Genomic DNA, 27,379 nt, shown 5'->3' with positions numbered 1-27,379 from the left:
CCAAACTATAGAAGTCTGTAAGACCAGAAAAGCGATGAGCCCAAGCCACACACAGCAACGTGGACTGCTGCCTAATTACCAAGAAGATGTGAAATGTGGGAGGCGTTGAAAATGAATTAAGAGTGAGGAGATTGTAATGGGGAGCAGCTGAAGACACATCCACTGTCCCGCCTGCCTGCTGAGAAAAGCCCCAGCAGCGTGGCCCTCCCAGTCTTCGTCCTCTGGGCCTGTGTTCCCTGCTGCCTCCGAGTGCACTTGAGGGCCTACTGTGTGCCACACCAGTCTCCTTTCTCTCAGCAGCCGGCAAAAAAAGAAATTCCAAGTGTTTGATGGAATCAGGTGCCAAGAAGAGTTTGTTTTTCTCTGCTGACTAGTTCTAAGACCTCGAGAGGGAACGAGTCAGAGCGTCTGTGGGCTCTGGTTTCCTTATCAGTAGTTTAAACAGATGAGCTCCAAGGTCTGTTCCAGTCCTTATGTTCTATAGCCCTGTGATTTTTGTTTCTCATGGCTACCCTGTCACACGGCCGAGTTGTTTGGTTTGGTTTGATTTTGCTATTGGTTTGCCCCTATCTTGTACAGGTTTTAAAAATCAAGATGTTAAGAAAAATTAGGGAGCCTGATTCTTTTCCGCAGAGAATATTGTCAGGCCAGCTGTGTTCCCCAGTATCTGAGAGATCGGGTCCTGCCCCGTTACTCACTGTCTGAGTCACTCCCGAGTCTGGTCCCAGTGCTGTCTGAAAGATTGATTTCTTGAAACTGCCATTCACAGGAGACTAGGTGTCTCTCGAGATCTCTTCAGAAGGCGATCACTTCAGCCGGAGAAATGCACATCCTACAAGTGATCATACAGTTTTAAAAGACAGGGCCAGAGTCCTCCCGGGCTCAGGGAACAGAATCGGGCAGGAGTGCTGTGTGGCTCCTGACAGACACTGGCTCTCCCGGGGAGGGGCACAGCGGACCCGCCTGGGACTCCTCTGAGGGGTCGGGAGGCCGGCCATCTGTAGACTTGGGACTCGTGACGAAGAGAATAATTTAGCTTCCCATTGTAGCCTAGGTTGAAGTTGCCACTTTAGTTTTTTACTTGCTTGCCGAGTCATGCTCTTTGCACACTTTCAAGATCTCTTGGAATTCAAAGACTCATGTGTTTATTTTGGACTTCGAATTGTTAAAAATATTATGTTTGTGTCTTGATTTACTTTTTAAAACTAGAAGTGTATTATATACAAAAGCCAGAAGTATCCATCGTAGGGGAAATCTTTTTACCGTATACAGTGCTCGTTGTAAAATATTTAGAAAACCCAGCAAAAAGAAGAAATAAAAAATTATTCCTATTCTCACTATCCAGAGATAACTATCCACTGTTAACACTTGATGTATATTTTTATCTTCTCTTCCATACATCACACACATGCATTCTCTTATTTATTTTTTATAAATATCTATAAAAGGGATCACATTAAACTACTTTAAAACTGTCTTCAGTTAATATATATTAAACTTAAAAACAATCTAATACAGCTTCTAAAAAATATAATTCAGTTGTATGGATATGCCATCTTAATTATTTGTTGTTGTTGGACGTTTTAGGCTGCTTCCAGTATTTTGCTGTTATAAATTGCCATCTTTTTATGCTTTCTCACCTCTTTCTCTATTGCTGCTACTGCTGCTGCTTCTTGTGTAAAACTTTTACAATTATTACATAAGTAATATATAAAAATCTCCTTGTAAAAGTATAGTGTGCTTTTCTAAAATTTCTTTCAACTCTTTCCCAACCCCTGTGCCCTCCAAAGAGATAATGCTGGATACCAGGTTGTGTATTCTTTAGACCTTTTTATTGCATTTGCATAATTACTTATGTAGCCATAAAAACCATCATTTTATTTTGTGGGTTTTTTTCCTAAACAAATTGTATTCTGTCATTATCCCAGTGTTAGTATAATTTTCATTCTGCAATATGGAGTGGAACAAAGAGAAAGAAATAAAACTACTTACAGGTAATTGGAGACCAAAACCAGAGAGCATTTTGGTTACAAAATTGGGTACGAGAAATGCCGTTATTGAGCTCTGAGGAAGAATCTTTTATCTGCATGTCCTTCAGTTGTTGCCTCACAAAGCTGATGTTGTCTGAGAACTTCATCTTCCCTCGTATCTCAGAAGTGGAGTTACTCTAACTCATACCCTTATGCATTTGATTTCTTTTTCTTTTGTTTTAATCATTGTGAACTAGTTGAAAGGTGAACAGCAAATTTTTTTTTTTTTTTTTTTAACTTAAAAAAAGACGATGTGGACATTTGGCCTGGTGCTCGTTTGAGCCTTAAGTCTGACCTAGGGAGTGATAATGGCTGTTTCAATTCGCATCCCGGGAAAGAGTCTTCCTCAGACACAGCCTCGAAGCAGGACCGTCCCACGTGACACTTCTGTCGTGTTGTTCTGTGCTGGCTCTCTACTGCCTTTCAACACAGAGACACATGGCTCCGAGACTCGCCCGGTGTGGCTGCTTTTCAAGCAGAGTGAACTCTGCGATTCTCGTAATGAGAAGTGCTAGCCCCCCTCCCCACCTCCGACCAGAAGGAGTGCTGCACAGTGTCAAGGTTTAAAATGAAACCTTTGTTACAGCCCAGGGGGAAAAATGGATCCAGTCCAGCCCCAAACATATCACTCTCTGCCATTCCAAACCGACCAAGAGTTTTAATGGTTCTGAAACTTTTTAGAGGTGGGAGAAAATCAGTGTGTTTTGGTAGTTTTGTTGCTGTGGGTGGTGGCGGCAGGAGTGTGGGGTGGGGTGGCACTTGAAATGGCATGTGGGGGCAAGGAAGCAAATGCCTGGCATGTTTTGTGCCAATGAAAACGAGGACAGCTCAGCAGAGAAGGGCACTGGAACGTAAACTGTAGTTGACTCGTAACTGTGGCATGACTTCTGGGTGCTGGGGGGTCAGTCGCAAGAGGTGCCTCCAAGGGTGAGGAATGAAGCTTGCCAGGCTTTCAGAAAGCTGTGGAGTTTTCTAGCCTGGGGAGGGTGCTTACTACACACCGGAGAAAGGGTTGAGGTTCAGGTGAAAGCAGAAGCACCTTTCCCTGGGACTCGAGACTGTGTTGTATCCTTTGAGGAGGATTCCCTTCCCTGTGGCTTTCCAGAAGCTACTTATTAATCCAAGCTGGAGCTCTTCCTCACCCTCCTCTCCCCTCACCCCAGTACACAAGCTGTGGACCACAAGCAGTTTGCTTGCTTGTGAGGGGGTGTGAGGATGGATGAAAAGATACTCTGGTGACCGTGAATTGTTCGGCGTGGCCCTCAGGCCCATGTGCCTGGTTTTTTTCTCTCTCTAGCACCGAGTTTGAATTTGCTTTTTATTTCTGAGGACTTCAGCTGTGGTTTGTTCCCGTTGCCAGAGGAGCTCCAGGCATGCACCACTGTTCTGTGGCCACGTTTGGCAAGCAGCGGTTTGAATGACCTCTCCTTAGGAGCGTCGGGTCACTGGCTAGATTTCTGCCTCCCTACATTACAGGCTCTTCCTGTATTGGGAGTGGCAGTTGGCCAGGGCATTATATTTCCACTGGCCTGAAAACATACAGACCCTGATGAGCAGAGCCCTTGTGAGAGGGAGGAGGACAGCAGCTCAGGAAAGGCCGAAACCGATCATCGGGGCCCCCGGTTGAGGGGTTCTCCAGGGGACATTTGGGGCCCTTATGTGGAGCGATTCGTGTGCTGGTCCCTAAGTTGACAGCAGCAGAACTGCGTCTGAGAGCCTCTCTGAAGTGAAGCTTTGAGTGAAGAATCTTTAGATTCACAAACCTCTTCCTAGAATATGGTTTTCATACTAGAGAGTTTGGGGACTATGCTGGCCTTAGAGCTTAAAGGAAATTTGTTCACTATTTAGAAAAACTGATGGTTTCAGAGAGAAACTTTGATTTCAGCTTGAATCCAGTTATTGCCAGAGGTTAGGAAATAGCATACCAAAGCGTAATAACTCATGGTGATTTATCCAAAAAATTGAGTTGTTTCCATCTCTAAACCCTGAACACGTCTTTCTTTTATATTTGTTCACAACCTTAGGGTACCCGGAAGGTTTGTGAAGTCAAAGAAGCATCCTAGGTGTTAGCTGTCTGCTTTTCTGAGAAAGAGAGAGAAAGAGGGAGGGAAGAAAGGAATGAATGAGTGCGTGTATGTGTGCGTGCACGCACTGAGTGCTCTCGGGAATATGCCTCACTGATGGGCTGGCTGTGCTTGTAGGATGGAGACGTTCCCTGCAGTGGCTGAGAAGGTCCTCAAGGAGTTCCAGGTGTTGCTGCAGCACAGCCCCTCTCCTATTGGAAGTACCCGCATGCTACAGCTTATGACCATCAACATGTTTGCTGTACACAACTCCCAGTTGAAAGGTAAGGAACATCCAGTTTCTTAATCTAGACAGATAAAGATTAATTTGTCTTCTTTCCTGTGCTGCCATGCCACTGCAGAGTCACACACACACACACACACCCACCCACCCACCCACCCACCCACCCACCCCTTCCTCTTTTCGTCCATCGCCTTTCAGATCTTTCATGTACCCTCCGAAATCCGTATGACTCTCTAGTGCTTGGGTGGGATGGTTGGAGGGAATCATGGGTATAGAGCTTAATTTGCAAACCCAGAGACGCTGCTGCACATCTGGCTGTGCTGAAGGCAGCAGCAAGGCCTCTCGGAGGCTGCAGACCCAAAGCCTGTCCCGGGGGGGGAGGCATGGCTGAAATGTTTCATTGCAGAGACCATACGCTTGGCAGGGATGGGGAATAGCTGTTTCTGGACTAATGTACCCTGTTTGTTCAATATGGAAAAGTCTAGTTCCCTATGGGATATCCCTTGTGGGAGTCTGCCAGGGAGTAAGAACAGAGAATTGATGAGCTTTGGTGACTCAAATCTGGAAGCAAAAAACTCACCAGCCCCAGAGTTTGGCAGATGTAGTGGTATGCATTCTGAGATGCTTTTCTGAACACTGGGTGTTTTTTTTTTTTGACATGAGGTGGGAGGTGGGGAAGGAGAAATGGGGGAGGGGCTGATTGGCAGGATTTGTAAATGTTCTGGTGACCAGGTCACAGTGGAAGGATGTTAACCGGATCCCTTCCCCTCTCCCCCACCCCACTGAGGTAAGGATGATGTGGTTTGACTTGATGGAAATCTGTAGCCTGGAGGTGACATTATTTTGTGTGTGTGTTTGCAAAGGAGACTTGGTCCATGCTGCCAAAAAATCATTTCAGAGCCTCAACAGAGAGTGTCTGGTCTCAGGATTAGAAGGTTGTCACCTGCAATCCCAGGAAGTGGGAATTCCCTTACAGAGACTCCATTGTAAAGCAGACCCAGTGTTTCTGGACAGAGTCTCGCTGGTTCTTTCATGGCACCTTTTCTTAGTGGTCTCTGTCACTCTGAAGTTGGTTTATTTCCCTTTCCCATTTGTATTTAGGGTTGTGCTTCAGCCTGCTCTGGTCAGGTGGGGGGGTGCTCTCCCTGGTGAGCAGGCAGCTGCGCTTTCCTCTGAAACTCGGCTTCTCCGGGGACTCCGCCAGGCCCTCTGCTGGTTTGCGTGGGCTTTCCATCACATCTGAAGCCTAGAGGGAGTTCTCTCGTGCGTCTGCTGCAGCGTCCACAGCTCCTTGCAGAAGGTGAAAGGCCCAGGTTGAGGTGCCATTTTGAACTTCTCTGAATATGTCCGGGAACACCACTGAGAAAGCACGCAGTCCTGAGGGGCAGTGGTGGTTTCCAGGAAGGAGGAAATAGAGTTTGTAAAGGGTGGTGAGGCGGTCAGTCCGGAGGGGAAGGAACTCTATCCCTTCCTCATCGCTTGAGGGTCTCGAGGGTCGGGCCACCGGGTGGGAAGCTCGTGGGCTCGGGGGAGTGGAGCCTCCCGAGGTAGCTTCCTGTTCACTTCCCTGCCTCCGTCTGGCAGCGTCGCAGTCAGTGAGCCGCCTGTCACAGAGCGCAGCCTCTGCCAAGGTACTGTTTCCCCATCGGGGAACCTGGAGGTGTGAATGTAAAGGCCCCACAGCTCTAGTCTGCGGAGCCTCTGTTGTCAGCAACTTCTGCTCCGCGAAAAGGAAGATGTTGGCCTTTTCATAGGCCACCAATGAGTCCTTTCCTTGGAGCTGCTGTAAAGTTAAAAGTTAAGAAAATATGGGTGAAAGGAAGGTGAGACAGTGAGAACAGAGAAAGAAGGAAGTAGTGCTTTCCCCTTGGAGGCCAGCATGCTTTTTCTCGGACTCTTTACCATGGTCACTCCTAACGAGGACCTGCTTGCCAGGAAGGACGCGTCGCAGCCTGTGCGTGAGACCCCGCCACCGGCTCCGGCTTTGTCCTGACGCTCACCTCCACGGGGCAGCTGGGGCCGAGAGCTGAGGTGGTCCAAGGGTGTTTCAGGGAAAAACAGCCCGGGCCACAGGATGTAACACTCAGCTAGGACAGAGCGCTCTGTGGACATGCTGCCAAGTACCCGGTGTGCAGCTGAGGCGGCTGTCCAGACCCCACTGTGTGGGCTGCCATTGGGAGAGGGGTGAGCAGAGCACTCAGCGGGGCTGGCTGGTGGGAAGATGCACTTTTCCATTTCCCAGCATGTGAGTCATCTTCGCTGGGCCCCTGTGCTGTGCTCGCACGGACAGTGGCAAGAAGGGGGTGTTGTGGCTGAGCTGCAGCATCTGTGCCGGGGGTGGAGCGGGAAGGGGGTTGGGGAGAGGGTAAAGATTTAAATCCTTCACTAATCAGCAGCAGTTTGAATCACATTTTTATGAGTAAGGAAGTGATAAATCAGCCCTTGAGTGTTCAGCCCCCGGGTCCCGTCAGCCGGTGCCCTTCTGAAGGCTGCCCTCCAGGCCGGTCGGCTGGCTGTCAGAGCCGCCACCCAGCCACGGGACCCCGGCTGTCTGCAGCCAGGAAGCGAGGGCCTGCTGCTGCCTGGCCCTCCCAGGTGCTTGGGGTCTGTGGTGATTTGGCAGTCGCTGCAAGTTAACAGAACATCTGGGCCATCATTTTTCTTTCCATTCCTTCTTGGACTTGTCCTTCTGGGTGGGTGTTTGCATATGTCAGTTCCTGGACTCTGTGGAGAAGGAACGTTCCAGCCCAGAGCAGAGGTGATCTGTGTCCCCCAACGGCCGTCGAGATCCTCTCCATCTATGCCTGGCCCTTCCCTGGAGATGTGGTGTCTAGGGAGAGCCACAGGGATAGCCTTATGAAAAAGCATGTCCTTTGCTGTGGCCTCTAACTCGTTTTTGTATGGGCTCGGTGCTACCCTGGTATAAGTCCTCTTTTCAAAATATCGGAAATGATGCTAATAGTGTGATTATTAAAATACTTTTCAAATGTGCTTTCCTTGAGGTCGAGAGACACAGAACTCTTAAAGAGCTTCAGGCACCCCAGAAGGCCCAACGGAGGGGAAACACTTAGATGGTCAAAGAGGCCTTTCTTAACTTACAGTTTTCCCTGGAGCTCAAGGAGGCAGAGGTCGTGAGATTTGTCCCCCTTCCAATAAAAGAAAGTAAGTTGACTTTTGCCACATCATTTAACCAGTGAACCTTTCAGGTCTCAGCAGTGATCTTAAAACTCACAAGTTCAAGGCTATTGATACCTTTATCTCCTCCCATCAGGTGGGTGCTCTGCAAGAAGCCTGCTGGAGTGGGACTGCAGAGAGTCCAGAATCCTACTAGTCTACATTGAAGAGGTTGAGGACAGAGACATGCGAGGGATGTTCGGGTTTCCCTTAGCAGAGGGCCTGGTATTTATCAGGCACTCAGTAAGCATTCACTGAGCACATGGACAAGGAAGTCCATGGTTCCAGGCCGACCGTCACTGAACAGTGTGTTCCCTTCCTGGCCTGTGTCCAGAATTGCCCTTTGGCGAGTAATGGGTGGTGGCGAGATAGGTGGTTCCCAGGGTGATGTCACCGCCGGTCATCGGAGAAGCGGGGCCTTCTCCACGTGCCTCAGCATTTAACACTTCAATAGCCACCCGATTGGCTGATGTGGTGCTGGAGAGGGAATGGTTGATCTAAACCACAAGCACTCCCAAGAATTTTAATTTTTTTTTTTTTAATTCTGTAATGTAAGGAAATAAAGCTCTCGTTTCTTGAAGAGGAGTAATCGAAGCAGTATTTGTGGTAGGGCACCCCTGGAACCCCACTGCATCTCCCATCTGTGCCCAATTTGCTCCATTCTGGTCCCCTTGTTTCTTCCCCCTGTTTTCTCTCCCTCTTGCTCTCTCTCTCACTTTGTCTTTTTAAAAAATATGTTTTTATAATTCCTGGAATCAAAACCATTGCAGGCACACACTGTTTTATTTTACTGTATTATTGGATTATACTTCCTATAAATCATTGGATGTTATTCATTGGCCACCACTAGAATAACTTCCCTTTTCTGTGCTCTGGCCCCTTCTTTTTCCTCCTCTTTTTCTTCATCTACCAGTTCACAGAGGAGGCCTCCGTGTCAGCCTTGCAGAAAAGCCCTGGTGACAGCAAGAGGGCACCCAAGAGACACTGCTCGTGTGTTCGCCGTTGGGGCTTCCTGTTCTTAGGGAACGTTTAGGGGCTGGCATTGAGCTAGGGCTAGGCTGGCATTCCTTTCGTTATCATTTATGCTCGCTTTTATGGTTTGTTAGTAATCCTGAATTGCAGGAGGTGGTGGGAGGGGGTGCCACCTGCCTGCCTCCAGAGGGATAGAGACATGGGACCTGTCGACAGGGGACCCACAGAACTTGACCCCAGTGTGTGGGATGCTTGAAATGGGAGCCACTCACCTCCAGGCTGTGGTCATGTATGCAGGTTGACCCTAGTTTGTGAAGTTTACAGTCACAACCAAAATTTCTTTGTCTTCAGCAAACCACCGCCTTAGAGACCTTTGGTAAGGCAGGGTGCTGCCCCATGCAGCTCACTTCTGTCTGCATCTCTCACCGGAGCAGAATGTATCAAGTGCCTAATCCCCTGCTTGTCAGAACAGCTGTACAGGAATCCACCTCTCGGAAAGGGTAGGCCTGAGTTGAGCTGTGTAAACTGCCCCTCTCATCTCTTCTTGTCTGTCTCTGGTGATAGAAACTCTTGGGCTGTTTCTCCCCAAGGACCTTTGCGTAGATTTTACAGGTAGTCGGCACTGCCTGGCCTTCGTTTTCAGGACTGCTCAGTTGAGGGCAGATAAACAAAGAAACAGCCAGCTTGGCCCCCAAATTATGTGAGAAATGGATTCGGAGGTCAGAAGAGGCAAGGCTTCAGGAGGCAGACCAGGGGAAGGACGCATCCCTCTGCCCTGCCCTCTGTTCCTCCGGGGGAGCTACAGCTATCAACAGGCTGCTTAGCATGGATTTCTTCCCTCAGAGTTCCCTGGAACAGAAGGAAAAGCTAAGGAAGTGTTTGTCGTGGGATCTTCCTATCTTCCCTACTCTGAATTCCAGGGTCCTTGTTTTCAGAATGAATCCGTTATTTTAGGCTGAGGAAGGAGAAGCAGTTGTGAAAAGCTAAAGACATGAGAAAATCCACTCATGTCAATAAAATTAAGCCTCTTACCATGTCGGTTGGTGAAATGGTTTCTGGTTTTGCCCCAGGGTTACAGTGTGGTTTGATGTCCGTGGCTGCTCTGTGGGGCAATGGAGAAGTGCAGTGTCCCGTCACCACCTCATCTTTACTATGGGCTAGAGACCTCATCTCTGCTGCCATTTTATAGCTTCTCAATTTGATTTTTTTTTTCTCCTGGATGGATGGACTTGTTCTGAAAGAGAGACGTTACTGGGGGGATGCTGGCAGCAGGACTCTCAGCTGCCTTTTGTGAACTCTCCTTAAACTCTTCCTGGGGAGTAAAATTTTACATGTTACAGGGGGCGTGGGCCACCTCTCTGCTATTTGTTGAATACTCAGGGAACATGAGTATGTTCTTGGGGTGGGGATTAGGGGGAGTAAGTTGCACTTTGGACCCTAACCAACTAAATGTTGGTCTGGGGAAGAACTGTAAGCTTTCAGATGTAGTGGCCAGGAATGACAACAGGACAACATTGTGGTCATACCTGATGAGATTTTATGGTTGCTGTATATGTATTCTCATGTGATGTCTCCCGTCAGCCTCTGACTCTTTGCAATCCCATGGACTATATATAATCCATGGAATTCTCCAGGCCAGAATACTGCAGTGGGTAACCTTTCCCTTCTCCAGGGGATCTTACCAACCCAGGGATCAAACCCAGGTCTCCCGAATTGCAGGCGGATTCTTTACCAGCTGAGCCACCAGGAAAACCCAAGAATACTGGAGTGGGTAGCCTATCCCTTCTCCAGCAGATCTTCCTGACCCAGGAATCGAACTGGGGTCTCCTGCATTGCAGGCAGATTAACTGAGCTACCAGAAAAGCCCTGAGACAGATGGGACAGCTATTTTGTGTCCTATTTCGTCGATTTACAGACTAGAAACATACTAGAAAGGCTGAGTAACTTTAGGAAGGTCACAAAGGTAGTAAATTACACCCAGGTCTGAAGGGTCCAGCCTCCCGTGTCAGATGGCACACAGAAATTTCTTTGGACCTGATTGAGACAGCTCAACACAGCAAGCAATCGTTCCCACCCTGCCTCACCACCACCTCCACCCCCCAATCTAAGCAGCTGCATTTTCCCTCTACTAAATAATACAGATAGCTTGGCACACTTAAACTCTGTCCTCTTCTCCTTTTCTCTTCCCCAGTTAATATGCTACTGTTGTCAGATGTTTTAATTATTTTTTTACTTTTAAACCTTGAAAGACAAGTTGTTGTTTTCACTTTTGTTTTGTTTTCATTATTATCATGATTGTTTTGATGGTAAATATTTGTTTAGACTCACCTATATATTTACTACTTTCTTTTCATTCCTTTTTATATTTCAGACCTTCTCCCTGGGATCAGTTTCTTTTCCTTTTTTTTTTTTTTGGCTGCCCCTCCCTGTCTGTGGGATCTTAGTTCCTGGATCAGGGATGGAACCCAGCAGTGAAAGGGCAGAGTCCTAATCACTGGACCACCAGGAATTCCCTGGGACTGTTTTCTTTTTGTGTGAAGCATATTCTTTAGAATTTATTTAGTGACATTCTTTTGATGACAAACTTTTCCAATTCGTATTTGTCTGAAAACCCTTTATTTTCCCGATTCCTCTATATTCACTGGTAATAGAACTCTATATTAACAGTTGTTTTTCTTTAGCCCACTGAAGGTACCTTGCTGTCTCTGGGTTGTTACTGTTTAAAAGTCAGCCGTCAGTCTAATTGTCCTCTTAAAAATAATCTGTGTCTCTGGGTGATTCTTAGGTCTTTTTTTTTTTTTAATAAACCCTTTGATGTTCTACAGCTTTAATGATTTTCTAGGTTTGTACTTTTTTTTTTTTTGCTGGGGATTTATAGGGCTTCATGTATCTGTGAGTTGATTTCAGCAGTTTTAGAAAATTCTTAGCATTCTTTTTTTACATACTGCATCTGCCCATGCTTTCTCTTCTCCTTCTGTCTTAAATGTCTCTTAAAACTTCTCTTTCATTTTTGACTCTCTCTCTCTCTCTTTTTTTATTTTTGGTGCTGCATTCCTCGTAATTTCCTTAACTCTGTCCCTGAACCTTTTCTTAGCTCTATCTAATCTGCTAAACATGCCCTGCTGAGATTTTATTTCAGTTATATATTTTTATTTCCAGATTTTTTTCCTCCTAAATCTGGTCTTTTCCTGTTAGTTTCTTATTTCCTGAACATATTTGTGAGTTTGTCTTTTATTTATTTTCTAATATATTAAACGTGTTATTTTAGGGACTCTGATCAAGGGGTCCTTTTAGGTGAGGTTCTGCTAGTCTCGTATTTCTGCTGGTTGTTGCACGTGTGCCTTGTTTCCCGTGTAATTAAAAAAAAATTTTTTTTTTCTCTGTAATCTGCAAATTTTCTGTGGGAAATCATTAGTGGGAATTCTTGGAGACCTGGGATGAAAATGGGGAAAAGGTTTGAGTTTGCTTTTGTCCACAGTCTGGTGTAAAGAGTCTAAAATAATCATTCTGAGTAAAATGCCTGCTTGAGGGTTTTCAAACCGTTCAGGTAATGCGAATTCAGGCTGCACACCCCTGTGAGGGCTAGTGTACAGTCTGCACTTTCCGTGCACTATTTTTTTTCTCTCTTCTAGTCAGCCTCAGGGTTTGATATAGTCAGTTTTTTAGCTAGTTGTCTTATCACAAGGCTGAGGATGGCTTCTGATTCACCTTTGTACTTGGGTGTAGCTCTGTGGGACCTCAGCTTTATGGCAGGGGTCTTGGGCATCCTCTTGTTGGCTGTACCCACAAAGCCTCAGAAACCCAGAGCTCAAGTTCAGCAGGTAGCAGAGGTTCTTGGGGTAAAGCCTGGCCCTGTCCCACACTTAACAGCTCTAGTTTTCTGTCTTTACTCAGTCCCTGGCCAGAGGATTCCTTTTTAATTTATTAACTCACCGCTGCTTTCTAGAAGGATTTTAAAAATGCTCTTTCCAGGATAATTAGTTGTTTCATTGGGAGAGTAGACCTAGGTTCCTAGTCTGCCTGCCGTGTTACTAGAGGAAATGCTGTTATTCCTTTTTTCTTTGAAACATCAGACTCGAGCATTTTTTCCTAACCTCTGCCTGTGAACAGTGTGATAGGGGCACCTGTATGTCGGGTGGCGAGAGCATGGTAGGCTGGGCAGCTCCTTTTCCAGCCCTTGCAGCCTAGTTTTATGGCAGATGGTTTATGGGCTCAGATTTTTTTATTTTTCCAAGAGATGGTCAAGGTATACACTACTCAGAGGACTAATTGACAGATGGGGAAGAAAGGTAATGGAAGGCAGGGATAGAGGCCTGTCGCTGAAATGATAGAAGCCATTTATTGCCGAAAGGGTGTAAGCTAGGGATCTGGACAAGAGTGGTCTCTAGTTTCAGCCACATCACACTCCAGAGCTGGTAAACTCTGTTGGCCCATAAAAATCCTTTCCATTAGTCAGGGTGCTCTGTGCTTTTGTTCTTGACTACTGCTGTCCTTAGAGCTGTTTGGTTGGCTTGTATGTCCCAGTTTCCTTTTTAGAAGGCAGATTGTCATATGGTTAGGAATTTATTTACTGTAATTGGAGTTTTCTGGCTTCTCGAGTCCCCTCTTCAGATATCAGACTCCCATCTCGAAGCTTAGTTCAGAAACTGCCCACGTGATCCCTTGCCCGAAGTGCCAACAGCAGATGCAGCAATTGACACGCTGCAGGGAGTTTCCAACTGCTGGGCAGGTTTCTGAAATCCAGACACGTGCTGTTCACACGTTGGCTTCTGAAGCAAGGATCAGCGGTTGGAAGAGGGGAGGGGCTGGCAGGCCTGGAGGGAGAAAGATCTTATAATGCCTGCCCAGGGCTTAAGGCTGTGTCAGCTTTCTTCATCCCTCCTCCAGCTGGCGTTGGCAGGACAGAGTAAATCACTGTGGAGTGGTTATGAGCCCAACTCACTAGGGGCTTCTCTGAGGCACACCTGTGACGTCATCCCGTTATCACTGCTTGTTCTGCATAACCTCTTTCCACCTCTCCCCTGAGAGAGGGTGATGCCCAGAACTCGTGTCAGGGCAGTGAACAGAGAGAAATGTTTGGTAATCATTATTTCGAGATGCCTGCTAAGGACACAGTTGTAGGCTATTGACACATTCTTCAAGATTCCACACTGAAAGCAAAAACCCTCTTGCAAACATGCCCTGGATACCCTTTGTGAATCGAACTTGTTTTTAAACATGAAGAGAAAGATGATCCAGAAAGACTTGAAACTCCTAACTGTGGTCTCTCTTGTTCCCATTTCCCCTTTTTACACACACATACACACACACATGTAGTCTGCTCTCCAGAAAGACTTGAAACTCCTAACAAGCACTCACACACACACAGGCTGCTCTCCACAAGCCTCTGCTGGCTTCCCATTTCTCTCAGAGCAAAAGCCGTGAAGGTCTTCACAAGGCCTTCCGGTGTAGACTCTCCCTCCTCCCCACTGCCCTCCTTGCTGTCTCTGGTCTCATTCAGACCACACCCTGACTTGCTTACTTTGTTTTAGTTACTCTGGCCTTCTTGCAGGTCCTCTGATGAGCCAGGGGCTTCTCCCACCTTTGGGCCTTTGCATTAAAGTTTCCTCTACATGGAAGCGCTCTTTCTCCAGCCATCTGCATGGCCTGTATCTCATCTCCCATGAGTCTGTTCAAGTCTTAGCTCCACGTGACTTACTCTGACCATTCTGTTGACACTGCTGCACTCCCACCTGTTCTCCTATCGCCCCCGTCCTGCTCTGCTTTTCTTTTTCATAACACTTGTTCTCTAAACACTAGATAACTTGTGTATATCTTTTTTTTTTTCATTTTTTTTTCACATTTTTCAAAAGAATTTATTAAGAAACAGAAAAAAGGGTATAAAGTACACAATCAAAGAAATGAAAGAGTTTACAACATGGATTCTTCAGGCCGGTGGCAACTAAGAAATATTTGCTGGGCCGACACCAAGGGTACGGAGACCCCAATTCCATTTTCAATCCCATTTCTCTTGGCTGCTAACCGAACCAGCTCAAACTTCCTCCTAAGAGAAGTCAGATTGCCTTCCAAAATCTCCCCGAACTACTTCCCAGTTGCCTTTACAGCCCTTCTCTGCCTGGTCCCCGATTCCTCCTAGGCTTCAGGTGAGGTCAGCTAGACCCTTCTGAGCCTTCTCCACTCCTCCAGTCACTCTGTGGTTCCTCAATCTGTTTTTGTTCCCATCCAGATTCATTTAATTACATTCATGAACCAGTTGGGCTGGCTTGTTCTGCTGCCTTTGGTCAAGTTACCTGTTTTTCTAAGCCTACATCTGAACTTGACCTTTCTCCTGTTGGGAAGGACTTCTTGAGCAGTGTCTCTGGCAGCTCTCTGCCCCAGTTAGTCCAAGGCTACTTTCTCCCCCAGACAGAACTCTGCACCCCCATCCAACCTCCCACTTCCAGGTGGCTCTGGTTCTCAGCTAACCTGCCTGGGTGGTGGTTTAGTTGCTAAGTTGTGTCTGATTCTTGAGACCCATGGACTGTAGCCCACCAGGCTCCTCTGTCCATGGGATTCTCCGGACAAGAATACTGGAGTGGGTTGCCGTTGCCTTCTCCAACTTGTGTGTATCTTTATTATTTGTTTTCCTTCACGACTCCTCTGCAAGACTGTAAGTTCCCTGCAGTTAGGGATCCCTGGCCTGTTTTACCCACGGATGTATTTATTGTGAGTATCCAGGGCAGTGCCTCGTGTGCTGTAAGTTTGAAATAAGCAGGTTTTGTGCTGTGCTGTGCTTAGTTGCCCAGTCGTGTCCGACTCTTTGTGACCCCGTGGGCTGTAGCCCACCAGGCTTCTTTGTCCATGGGGATTCTCCAGGCAAAAATACTGGAGTGGGTTGCCATTCCCACCTCCTGGGGATCTTCCCAACCCAGGGATCAAACCCAGGTCTCTCGCATTGTAGGCGGATTCTTTACTGTCTGAGTCCCCAGGGAAGCCCAAGTAGGTTTTGAGTTGAATTGACATCAAGAATAAAGTTGGTCAGCAAGTCAGTCTAGACACTGAAAGTTGAGTGGCAGGGCCACGGGGCATCTGCTATTTGGGCTATTACTTATAATCATGTTTTTCCTTGTTTTTTGTTAACGTGCCACTTCTGAATATGTCATTTCCAACTGCCTGTTTTATATCCTGACATTCAATTAAAGTACATTAAATGTGTCTTGGTGTTTACTGTTAATACTGGATTCAGTGTCTTCACGGCTCTGGAAGCAAAGTTTCTTTGAATACAACATGAGTTCTGTCCCCTGTCGTCTCCTAAATCTTTCATCATAAATTCTCTGTCCTTTCTTCCTGCCCATAAATATCCTTTTATTTTTCCTTGTCTACTCATTTACTATATTTTTTTATTCTCACCTTACTGGAGCAACTGTGTCCTGTTTTGTGTAAGCTAAATAATTTTTTAAAATAAGTTTTCACCTTTTGGGTTTTGTTGAGTGCTGGGAAAAAAAAAAGAAAAAAAGTGGAAACCACCTGTAAACCGGCTTCCCAGCAGTGACATTCCTTCCTATATGTATGTGTGAATATTCAAGTTTTACAGTTGAAAGTATACTGAGTATAAAGTGTTTGATTCTGTTTTCACTTGTTTTATAAGTATTCAGTTATGAAATTCTTTGTAAATATATTTAATGGCTGAATAATATTCTCATGTAAATGTGTTAACATTAATGTAATCATTACCCGTTTTCACACATTTCCCCCACTTTTCTCAGATTATAAATAATGCTTTAATTAACGTCTTTTAATAAATAGGAAACATGCTTTTCCTATTATTTCATTGGACTGTATTTTTAGAAACTAACTTTTAGGTTTAAAAGGTTTGAAGCCTTTTAACGCTTTTGATACATGGTGTGTAGGATTACTTTCTTCAGAAGCTGTGCCAGCTTACAGTCTTAGCGGCAGTGTTTGAGAACGCCCAGTGACCACCTCTTGCTAGTTCTGAGTATTGTTAATATTTTATAGTCCTTAGCACAATGTCGGCATTCATAAAGTTGTTGAATAAATGACAGAAGAAAACCTATCTCTGTTTTTTTTCAATAGACTATTTTTTAGAAAAGTTTTCAATTCATAGCAAAAATGGAGTGGAAGTACAGAGAGTGCCGTACTATCTCCTGCCCTAAACGTGCACAGCTTCCTTGCTATCAACATCCAGAATGAGTGGTTCATTTGTTACAGTTAATGAACCTGATCATCATCATTACCTAATGCCCATCGTTCACCGTAGAGTTCTCTCTTGGTGGTGTTCTGTGGGTTTAGACCAGTGTAGAACGACGTGTATCCTCCGTTATGGTATCGTATTGCCCTGAACGTCTGTGCTCTGCCTGTCCATCCCTCCCACCCTCCCTTCTAACCCCTGGCAAACACTGATGTTTTTACTGTCTCCATAGTTTTGCTTTTCCAGAATGTCATAGAATTAGGGTCCTACAGTAGTATGTAGCTGTTTCAGATTGGCTTCTTTCACTTAGTCATGGCTTGACAGCTCTTTTTTTCCTCTCTAAAGCACTGAGTAGTATTCCATTATTTGAGTAGACCACAGTTGATTTATCCATTAACCTGCTGAAGGATATCTTGGTTGCTTCTAAATTTTGGCAATTATGTATAAGGCTGCTATAAACATCTGAGTGCAGGTTTTTGTGGGGACTTAAGTTTTCAACTCATTTGAGTAAATACCAAGGAGTGTGAGTGCTGGGTCATATGGTAAGACTGTGTTTAGTTTTGTAGGAAACTGCCAAACCGTCTTCCAACCTGTCCTGTTTTCAATTGCATTTCTTTGATTATTGGTGAGAGTGGCATTTTTTCCTGTGTTTTATTAACCATGTATAGTTCTGTGTGGTCCTGTTCTCTGCAAATTTTTTCATTCCTCCCTAATATTTTTCCTACCAGTTTATTTGAGGTTTATAGTTGATATAGCAAGTCCTTTCTGTGTTCATTGGTGATTTTCTTACTTGTATTTGATTCTTAATTATATATATTTTTAATGTACAAAAGTTGTAAAAAATTTTTATAGTTAAAAATGTCATCCTTTATGATTTACTTCATTGCTCTTAAAGCTTAAAAAGGAGACGTTCCTAGGCAGCTCTGCAAATATATTTTCATTTCCATCAGCTGGAGGGAATTCTAGCCCCATTTGTAATTTCATTCAGTTGGTAAGAGATGCGAGGAACCCTACGCGCTTAATGAAATAACACCCAAGAGTTGTGACAGTAGATCTTCTGCATCAGATGTAAAAGTTCCGGACCAGCATAGCAGCCCATTTTTATACATTTCGCAGAGTGAGGTAGAGGTGGAGTCACCAAGGGCTGCACTGTCAAGAGTCAGACCTTTCCCCTCACTTCACCTCACCCCACCTCACCTCAGGTGACCGCTTGCCAGCTGGGAAGAGCTCAGGCCTCGAAAGTTAACTTGGGTGTGTAGGCGAGTGGTCGTGTGGTCTTGCCATTTCAGGGAGGAAAGAATACGGTTGCCTTTTGTGGCTGTCCTGCTTTTCACTAAGGAATGAATTGTCAGTGTGTAACAGAATATTAATAAGGAAGTACCATCTTTATTTGGTAGCAAAAGCTCTGGGAGTAAACAGTCTATGGAGCAGAATTGCAAGGAATTAAGGCTGTGCTGGGCGGGCACAGAAGCCACCAGCACATGGAACTAGACTCAGCCAGAGACATTTGGATGCAGATGTTTCCCGTAATCTCTGGTAGCCTTTCCATTAGTCAGTCTTGGCTTTGGAGGCACTGTGGGCTTCCCAGGTGGCACTAGTGGTAAAGAACCGCCTGCCAAGGCAGGAGATGTAAGAGACACGGGTTCGATCCTTAGGTAGGGAAGATTCCGTGGAGAAGGGCATGGCAGTCCACTCCAGTATTCTTGTCCGGGAAACCCTATGGACAGAGGAGCCTGGCAGACCGCCGTCTGTATGGTCTCACTGAGTCGGATACGACTGAAGCAGCCTAGCACACACTCACGTGGAAGGTGTGCCAGGGCAGCATCTCTGTGGAACCAGTGCACCTGCCTGACGGGCTCAAGGTTGTGCAGGAGGAGGACAGAGGAGAATGAAATATCTTTGCTTTACGGAACTCAGGGAGAGTTACAGGGCTGGAACAGATGTGTGTGTGCCGCCAAGTCAGGGGAGTCAGATCATCACATTTCTGTTTCCTGGGTGAGTGACTCCTAGGGGTGGGGTCAGCTGCCAAAAATGTGATCTCTCCTTCCTCTGAATGCTGTGTGGTTATGAACTTTGCAGTTGATCACATTTTTGTAAAATAATACATGTTATATACACATTTCAGCAGAAAAAAACTTAAATCATGATTCCCTGGGATAGATTAAAGGTGTCTTTAATTTTCTTTGTTTTCTTTGGGTTCTTAAAGTTTTCTATAGTGATCACAGTGTTTTTGTATTAAACTTATTTTTAGAAATTGTAATGACAAAAAAATTGAAGTTAGGTAAAATTAGGTTCTAGCTCTGATTGTGTTACATGCTGTATCATGCAAATTAGTTAACAGCTTCTAAATCTGTTTTTATATCTGGTACCTTGAGCATAGAAGACATTTATTAAATATTTACTGATTTAAACCTTCTCACCATAATTATTTGCCACTGATTGCCAGTATCTCTCTCCCTCCCTTACAGGAAGATCCTATTTCCTCTCTTTAACTTGAGGTTCAAACAAAGCAACTTTGATTTTGAGGGTTTTGTTTTCTCAAAAACAAAAGTATTTTGTGTTCTTTTGACATTGCTGATTCTTCTCTCTTCTTTCATTCCAGAAGAATCAATAACCTAACAGACCAACTAGAGGATATTCAGCTGTACTAAAAAATTCAATTATTTTAGCTTCATGAAATACATAGATCCCTCAACTAGAGTATTTACTCCATGAGAACAAGAGAAGACTGTATATTTTATGAAATCCCTAGCAATATCAAAGCTAACTTCAGAATTAGGTACTTAATCATTAATTATCAGTTGATTAACTTACCAGGGTTTGGGATTATATAAAATGAGTTTAGGCATGTAAGAAATTAGCAACTTAATTTTTAAAAAAAAACTGGTATATTTCTTGCAGCCAAGTAAACATGCGTGTTAAAAAACTTACACACACAGATATATATGTACTCCCTGCTGCCCGCCCCCCCGGGACCCGAGGCCACCCTGTGCAGCTTGTGGGAGCTTGGTTCACAGACCAAGGATTGAACCTGGGCTCCCATAGTGGAATCCTGGAGTCCTGACCACTGGACTGCTAGGGGATTCCCAAAGATGTTACTTTGGTTTTAAGACATTCTGTTACAGTGGCTTTATGCAGTCTCCATGGTGACAAGCCATCAGTACCTTCACTTTGAGATGGTAATGCTACAGTGGACTGCTTTGAGAAACCAGGAGTAAGATCTTCAACATATTTCTCCCCCCGTTTTTTCTTTACCCCAAACTATGGGGCCCTCTCCCACTGAAGACAGTAGGAAGGCGCATTTGTAAAGACAGTCCTCTTAATTAACTAATGCTCTGTAGCCCATGGCTGGTGCTCCTTCCCACAGGAGGCGGAGCAGTTCAGTCAGCCATCGTGGTACCTGCTGTCAGTTTCGCCCTTGCTCCGAAGCCCTTAAAGGCAAGGAGCGTCCTGTTGGGAAGTGGTGGAAATGCCTCCACATATGTGTGCTATTTCTTTAAAAGAAAGTTGAGCGGAAGTGATGCTGTGGGGAACATCTGCACTCGGGCCGAGCGGAGAGCGAGATGCGCTGCAGCTGGTGTAAGGCCCTGGCAGGCTGAGGCGCTGCTGTCTGTTGGGGTTTACTTCTGTCTACATTGAAACATGGCTTTGGGAGGGGGTTGGTGGCCCGCTGCCAGCCTCAGTTAGCCTGCCCTTCTCTTTCCTCTTTCCTCCTCACTCCCCCCGCCCCAGCTCCCCTCCTTCATGCTTTAAAGTCACATTTCCAGGCCAGACGTAGAATTAATCTCTGGGCACTTCACATTGCTGGCAGCTGAAAGCAGGATGTGGGATCTTTTTTTTCTCTCTCTTTCTCTCTCTCTGCGTCTTGGCTGACTTTTTTACCTCTCGAAGAATTTGGAAGGCCGTGAGACCCCCCCCCCTCCTCCCTCCAAGTACTGTGGAGTTTTTCAGCACGCTGATCACCCTGCTGTGGCTTCACCCTAATAGACTTCATATGTTGATGCAGTTGACATCAGTATCAAACTATTTTACATGTGATCTGGTGTATTTCCTGAGGAAATCTGCAAGATATTTATTAAGAACTAATAAAATAAACCTCTCCATGAGTTTTTAGGTAGTTTTCAATTTTTCATGTCTCTCTCGTTTCCTCTTATCAATGAGTTGCTATTTTCTCTCTCTACTCTGACCATCGCAAAAAGGAAACAAAAATAAATGTTTTAAACTGTTCCTGAAGGGACAGAGAGAGAATAGTTCTGCCATGATGTATCAGCCGGGGCTGTATTTTTAGTGCAGCATTGTAGAAACTAAAAATATCCTGTTATAGTGGATCCTTTTTATAGGTCTGTGTGTGTGTGTGCGTGCGCGCGCGTGTGTGTGTATGTGTGTGTTTATAATGTTGTACGCACAAGTGCCTTTGTGCATCGACAGCCGCTCTTCCCATTACAGCTGGACTCCATTAGTCCTTGAAAATTAATGTAATCCCAGTTAAGAAAAAAATTAATTACTCTACCAGAGCTGCATTATATCCAAAGCTAGTGTTAGCTCCCTAGCTGGCAGCTTAGTTTGAGAGGCTCCAGGGGCCCACGGAGCTGTGGCTTTGGTGTCACAGCCCTTGCTGTCGGGTTTTTCCCATTGAGATCATTCCTCAGTCCTTCCTTCAGGGTCAGGCATGTGATATGCTGAGAGTTAGTGCAGACCCCGCCTCAGTGAGCTGCCAGGTTTCAGTCTGGTCGTCCCCAAAAGGCGTGTCCGCCACAGGCTTCACTCACCTGCCATGGCAGGTTTTCTTATCAGGATTCCTTAAAAACGAGGTTCTTTGGCAGCACTTGATTTTTTTTTTTTAGTTTTCTCTGGAGGAGAAATACTGTTTATCAGAGTCTCAGAGAGGCACAGGATTTGCCTTCGAGGGCTGTTCATGGACAATTAAGAATGACAGTCACGTCTTGTTCCTCCTTTCTCTCTAAGCTTGGACTAGTTTGTCTCATATACACCTTCTGTTACAAATGAGCGTGTCAGAGTTGACTGCTCGTTTCTAGTCAGACTGCACCGCACCAGCCCTGGATGAGGGGCCGGCTGGCTCAGCGGGTGAGGAACGCTTCCAGCTCTGTAATCAGTGTTCTGGGATGGGGTGCAGGGCACGGCCCAGAAGTCGATGCAGCCGGCCTCGCCTTCACGGTACAGCTCTTGTGCAATTGCCCGCACTTGTTGTTGTTTTGTGTCTTTTTCTTCTTTGGGGGCCTAGATTTGGGGGTGGGGAGGCAAGGAGAGAGAGAGGGGTAGGTGGGAAGGATGGTTGTTTATTTCCTTACTGGTCAGACTCTCCAGGCTCTCTGCTGAGAGTCCGGCCAGGATCCATCTGTCTTGGACTGCAGCTCGCTTTTTCTGCTGAGCTGGGGCGTGGGCAGCACAGGCCTGTGTAACCCGTGACAGGCCTCCCAAAATGCCATGATGGCATGGATCCTCTCGAGGCTGTTCAGAACAACAGCAGGGTTAGTGGCCTTTTGTGTCTTTTTGGGCACGGGCTCAGCCTCTTCTGCGGCCCTCCTATCCCCTCCCTCTAGTGACTCCATATCCTCCCCCGGGCCCCCTCCCCATCCCAGTCTCGCTGACAACTGGTTGAGTCCTTGGCTTCCTGTACTTGATCCCCAGGCAGTGTACTTCAGTAAAAGTAGTAATTAGGCCTTTTACAAATTTATTTTATTAGTGAAGAGAGTTAGTAGGTAATGGGCTGTAATTCTAACACAGCCAGTTTGGAGATTAATAAAAAATTTAAAAAGAGCAGTTTTTACCAGAGGCAGTGGGCCTGTTATTTCAAGTTCTCAGTTGAGCCGAAATCAGAGCAGCGTGGGACCCATGGCGGGCTGTGCTGCTGGGAGGGTGCAGGGCCACGTTCCTTGTTGTTACAGTCTGTGCAGTGCCCGTCCTTGAGGGTGTTTTACGCTGGCATTGGAAAAAAGGAAACCTTGTTTTCCAAGAACTCTGCTCTCTCTCAGCTTGATAAGCATTTAAAAATAAAAGCTGCACAATTGAAATTGGCAGTGCATCCTCATTCTTTTGTCTCTCTGTTTATTTTTTTCCCTCATCCCTCAACATGTGTGCTACAGCCCATGGTTATTACACCCTCAAGAATGATGGCCTGGAACTCAGCAAACTTGCACCAAGGTCTGCCCGCCCTCCACTCGCCGTTTGAAGCTGGCTGAGGCATCAGGGCCCAGCACTGAGAGGCTGGGCGGATCAGCCTCCACAGCTCCATCTGTGGCACATTCCCTTTTCCCCTGAAGCTGCTGCCTGGAATTTTTAGCTTCTCCAGAATCCTGATTGTCAAGCCCAATCTTTCTTGTTAGTTTTTGCAGTTAACTTAATTGATTTGTTTACCTCTCCATTGGAGGAGCTCAAAAAGTGCTTTGGCACTAATCAGGAGCAGTCCTGGCTTTTTAAATAAGATTCTTCAGAGCTGAAATTGTATAATACTGACCCAGAGAGAAGAACAACTACTATGGCTTAGGCTAAGGTGATGGTAAGTCCTGGTTTGCCCAGTGATTGCCCCTGTTTATGAGTTACTAATAGCACGCCCTTTTGCCCTCACAAGTATCCCAGTTTAGGAGATAGATTTTAGCATCACCCTAACTTAGATGAATTTAGAAAAAGACAGGGGGGGAAAAAAAAACACTCCAAACCAAAAAAACAACTCACTACAAACTGTTAATCCTTTGTCTAGAAATGTAATGGCTTGTAAGTCAGTGCCAAACCCTGCCCTCAGCATTGCATGCGGATTCCACTGGAGTCATGCACATGTGACCTCAGAAAGGATTGCCATATCTCTGGCTCTGTGAGCAAGGACTGGCCTTCCTGCTGGAGCAGGTCCTGGTCAAGCCAACTTTGAAACACCATGTCACTTGCTTTAGCATTTCTGGCTATCATTGCCTATTTGGTTGAGTCAGAATCTGGAGTTGGCTTTTGGTGGGGTGTGGTTTCAGGTTTGCCGATTTTCCTAGTTGATGCCTGTGAAGGCTTGGTGCCTGATGTAACCGAATAGGGTGTTACTTCAGGTTAGTAGTCCTTGTTTTTGCTTGGCTGGTTGGGCTGAACCTGGTATTACCGTTTCCCAAAGAATATTTTTGGTTTGAAAACTGAAGGTCAGCAGTTCGCAAGCGCCGAGCTTGAAGCCAACTCTGTGGTTTGTCTTGTGCCACTGGGCCAGCAGCGCTGCAGGCCGGATCGATTGATCTGCGGCAGTATGAGGCCACGAACGGCAACTGCCAGACAAAACTCCGTCTCCCCCCACTTCCCTGTCCAACCTGTCTCTCTGCCCAGATCCCCTTTCTTTTTCCTCATATGTCTGTCTCACTCTTGGTTATGTATTTCGCTTTTTGGGTCTATCTTTTTCCATCTCCCTGTCTCTTTCCATAACAGTTTTTAATAATGTTTTAGTTAGTTCCAGCCTTTTCCCTGAATGGATCCCATTGGAAAATGCATTTGAAAGGAAACAGTTATACACTTCCCTTCCTTTGAAACTCTGTTGGCACCTTTTCCAGTGCAGTAAACCATACAACATGTATTTTCAAAGTTTCCAAACACAGACACACTGGCGTTAAATTTATGAAAAAATATTTTATTCAGCTGTATGGTAACTGTGACTTTCAGAGATGCTGATCAGATTTGAAATTGGTGCTGACTTTCGGAATTCCCGACAGGTTTGAAATCTCTGCAGGAAGTAGAGCCACACCAGCTCTTGGGCATCTGTGATGCCTTGGCCTTGGATTGCAGGACTCGGGTAAGGGACATAGGTGTGAGAATCCCTCAGCCACACCAAAGGAAAACAGGGAAGGCCAGTGTGCCATTGAATATCACGCCTAGTTACGTCGGGCACAGGAGCAGAAATAAAATTGTTTACTCTGGTCTAGGACTGGAGGTCACGTAACACCTGTTTGTGTGGGATGTCATTTACTTTAGGGTGCCATGGCTAAGAAGAGCTTGTTTGTTTGTATTCAAAGCAATGATGATGTCACTGATGTCTGTAAGTGATTACCTCCCCCCTCCGTCCTTATACCTGTGGCCTTCTGTCCCCACCCCTCAAAAAAAAGTGTGCTAGAATCAGTCTATTTAAATATCTGTGGATTTGACTGAGGTTTGAATTTGGTCCATAGGGACAGTGAGCCTTCTCAAGGATCCCAGCTGTTAATTCAGAGGATCCCTGGGAATACTCTTGAAAGAAACCTTTCAGAAGAAGGTTTCTTCCAAATTGCTTAAGCAGCTGAACTCTGTCTTGGCTCACTTATATTCATGTACTGGACCGTTTCAGCTTTTCTTTGCTTACCAATCCAACGGTGGATCTGCCTCAGGGCACTCAGGTAGAGTCTGTGCCTGTCGCTGTAGGACAGAAGCTGCCAAAAACAACCCAGCAAAAGCTGAGCGCCCTGCAGGCCACGTGTCCCACTCAGCTTGATTAACCAGGGTTTGTTGAGCATTTGTTGCGTCGTGTCTCGTTCTTCTTCGCTCTTCTGGTAGTATTTGCCTTTGTTGACAGGAGACTTTCTTGAAGTGCTTTTGGTGATAATGACTGTATTCTCTGTTCTCCCCTTATCTCTGCCTGTGTCTTGGGTCTTCCCTTTCTTATCCACACATGAAATATCAGCCCTTTTTATTACCTTGGCCTTCCTCTCTCCAGCCTTTCCCCATTGGTGTATTGTAAAATCCCATGGTTTTAATTGTCACCTTTCTGTGGATCGCTCCTAAATCTCTTTCCTGCCCAAAACTTTCCTGAGCTCTAGCCCACATTTGTAACTCCTTGTTGGATGTTTTTACCTGGAATCTCAAGCTTGCTAAAAATTGATTCATTCTGTTTCTCACATGTTGCAAGTCAGGTTTCCCAGGAAGCATACTCCTAAGATGGAGGTTTGCATCCCCAGGAAGTTATTTGGGGAATGCTCACAGGACCACTACCCAAGGGGGCATGATGGAAGCAGGATGGGGAACAGAGAGAAGTTGAACTTCACTGCAAATCTAACAGAGGCCTTAGCCAGTCCTGTACGGAGCTGTGGAGCTGCTTAAAGGGGCTAACCCTTCAGAGTAGTCCCAGATTAGGCCAACAGGGCTGAATCGTTATACACCCTCCCTCCATCCACCAGTCGATGAATGTGAGTTTTGGCTGGGAAGGGGGAGTGACATTGGAGAAGCGCTTTTCTTCAGCTGAGAGCAGGTCTGGGAGAGGGGATCAGCTGAAATCTGCGGCTGCCAGTACTCCTGCCAGCTGGGAGAGCGAGCGTGTTCGTGCTGAGGGGGGATCTGGGCAGTGCACCAGATCAACCCCTGCCCCGGAACTGCTCCTCCAGTGCAGTTGTTCTCTTACTGGTACCAGTGTCCTCCATTTATTCATGCTGTCTTGGTCTCACTGTTTCTAAGTTGAGATGTAATTTATGTAAAACAGTAAAGCACAGATTTTAAGCGCTCGGTTTGATGAGCTTTAACAAATGTCAGCCCCACTGTCTAGTCCTTTTTACCATGTATGTTAGGAGTGTTTGAAAATGACAAGAACCAACTTGAAGTAGCTTAAGCAAGAGAGGAAATGTATTGCAAGGAACTTGAGGACAAGGGTATTGTCCTGCAAAAGGGACTGAAGCCAGGAAAGCCTTTTTCTGCACCTCTGCTTCCTTCTGCCTGCCCCCCTTCCCGGCAAATGGTAAAGGTTCAGTAAATAGTAGGTCTGTTATATCATTTTTGTATATCGTATTTTTACAGTTATCTGACCCTTTTAAATGACTATGTGTTTTATTTTACATATGTCCCATAATTTATTTAAACAGTCATGGACACTTAGGTTGTTTGCAGGCTTTTCCTGTCCAAACTTTGTAATGGTGACTTTCTTCATTCATTTCACACATTATCTATATCTCTTAAGGTAGTTTTCACTTTCTTCTTTGGTTCATAGTTAACTATGCGTGGGGGATCCTATTAGATTTCAACTCCTTGAGGGTCCAGCTTCATGTCTGATTCTTCTTTGAAAGCTCAGTGCCTAGCTTAGGGCTGTCCCATGTAGTGGCTGCTTAGTAAAAGCTGACTGTGCGTAAGGAAATGGATTAGTCCACCGCTTAGTGAGGTACTACTCAGAACAGATCGTCTCCATTGACCAGGCACTGTGGCAAGTGCTTGGGATTTACAGGAGTCTGCCTGTAGACCCTACCCTCATGGGATTTCCGGCCTAGTGGGGAAGCTTGATAAATCCTGTGCTGGAGTGGCTTTGAGCCACCTGCTAGGGGCATGTTATGGATGGAACTGCTTTGAGCCCAGACACAGGAGGCCTGTCAGGGAGCACAGCACAGGTTTAATGTATGTTGGGTCTTGAAGGCAAGACTTAGACAATGGAGAGGAAAGAGGTGGGTTTCGGAGAGGGAGGGTGGAAGAATGACCATTCAGGGCCACAGAGGCGGCAGGTTTGCTATTTTATTTCCTCTTGGCTGTTTTCACTTGTCTTTTGGGCCCACTCTAAGGGGCAAGGCAGTGCTCTAAAAATAAATCTGTTAGGTCTTTTGAACTAAGCAGAAGCAGGTCAGTTCTGTCCTCCAAACGGAGGAAATCTCACCAAGAAGATGAAGTTGAGCTGGTGCTTAAAGACTGCCTGTTTGGCAGGGGGTGCTAATCCCAGAATTACTGAGCTTTGTTCTCAGCAGCAATGTTCAAATATAAATTTAGCTTTTAAATCGCTTTGCCC

At 45.8% G+C, this 27,379-nt stretch overlaps 1 protein-coding gene across 3 annotated transcripts in view; it reads left to right on the top strand.

Annotated features, from left to right (window-relative positions):
* Positions 1-27,379, top strand: part of SMG6 (SMG6, nonsense mediated mRNA decay factor) — a 200,745-nt gene that overhangs the window by 50,054 nt on the left and 123,312 nt on the right. For 2 of the 3 annotated variants that reach the window (XM_027517050.1, XM_027517051.1), the window contains exon 10: positions 4,232-4,377. In XM_027517050.1, the coding sequence (XP_027372851.1) occupies positions 4,232-4,377 (146 nt within the window). Of the gene's footprint in view, positions 1-4,231; positions 4,378-21,779; positions 21,847-27,379 lie in introns of those variants that run through there. The other variant, XM_027517052.1, reaches the window with a different exon arrangement.

Source organism: Bos indicus x Bos taurus, chromosome 19 (assembly GCF_003369695.1).
Source record: "Bos indicus x Bos taurus breed Angus x Brahman F1 hybrid chromosome 19, Bos_hybrid_MaternalHap_v2.0, whole genome shotgun sequence".
Taxonomy (NCBI): Eukaryota; Metazoa; Chordata; class Mammalia; order Artiodactyla; family Bovidae; genus Bos; species Bos indicus x Bos taurus.
The sequence above is the reverse complement of the archived record's forward strand: the minus strand, read 5'-3'. Positions and strand labels throughout refer to the sequence as shown.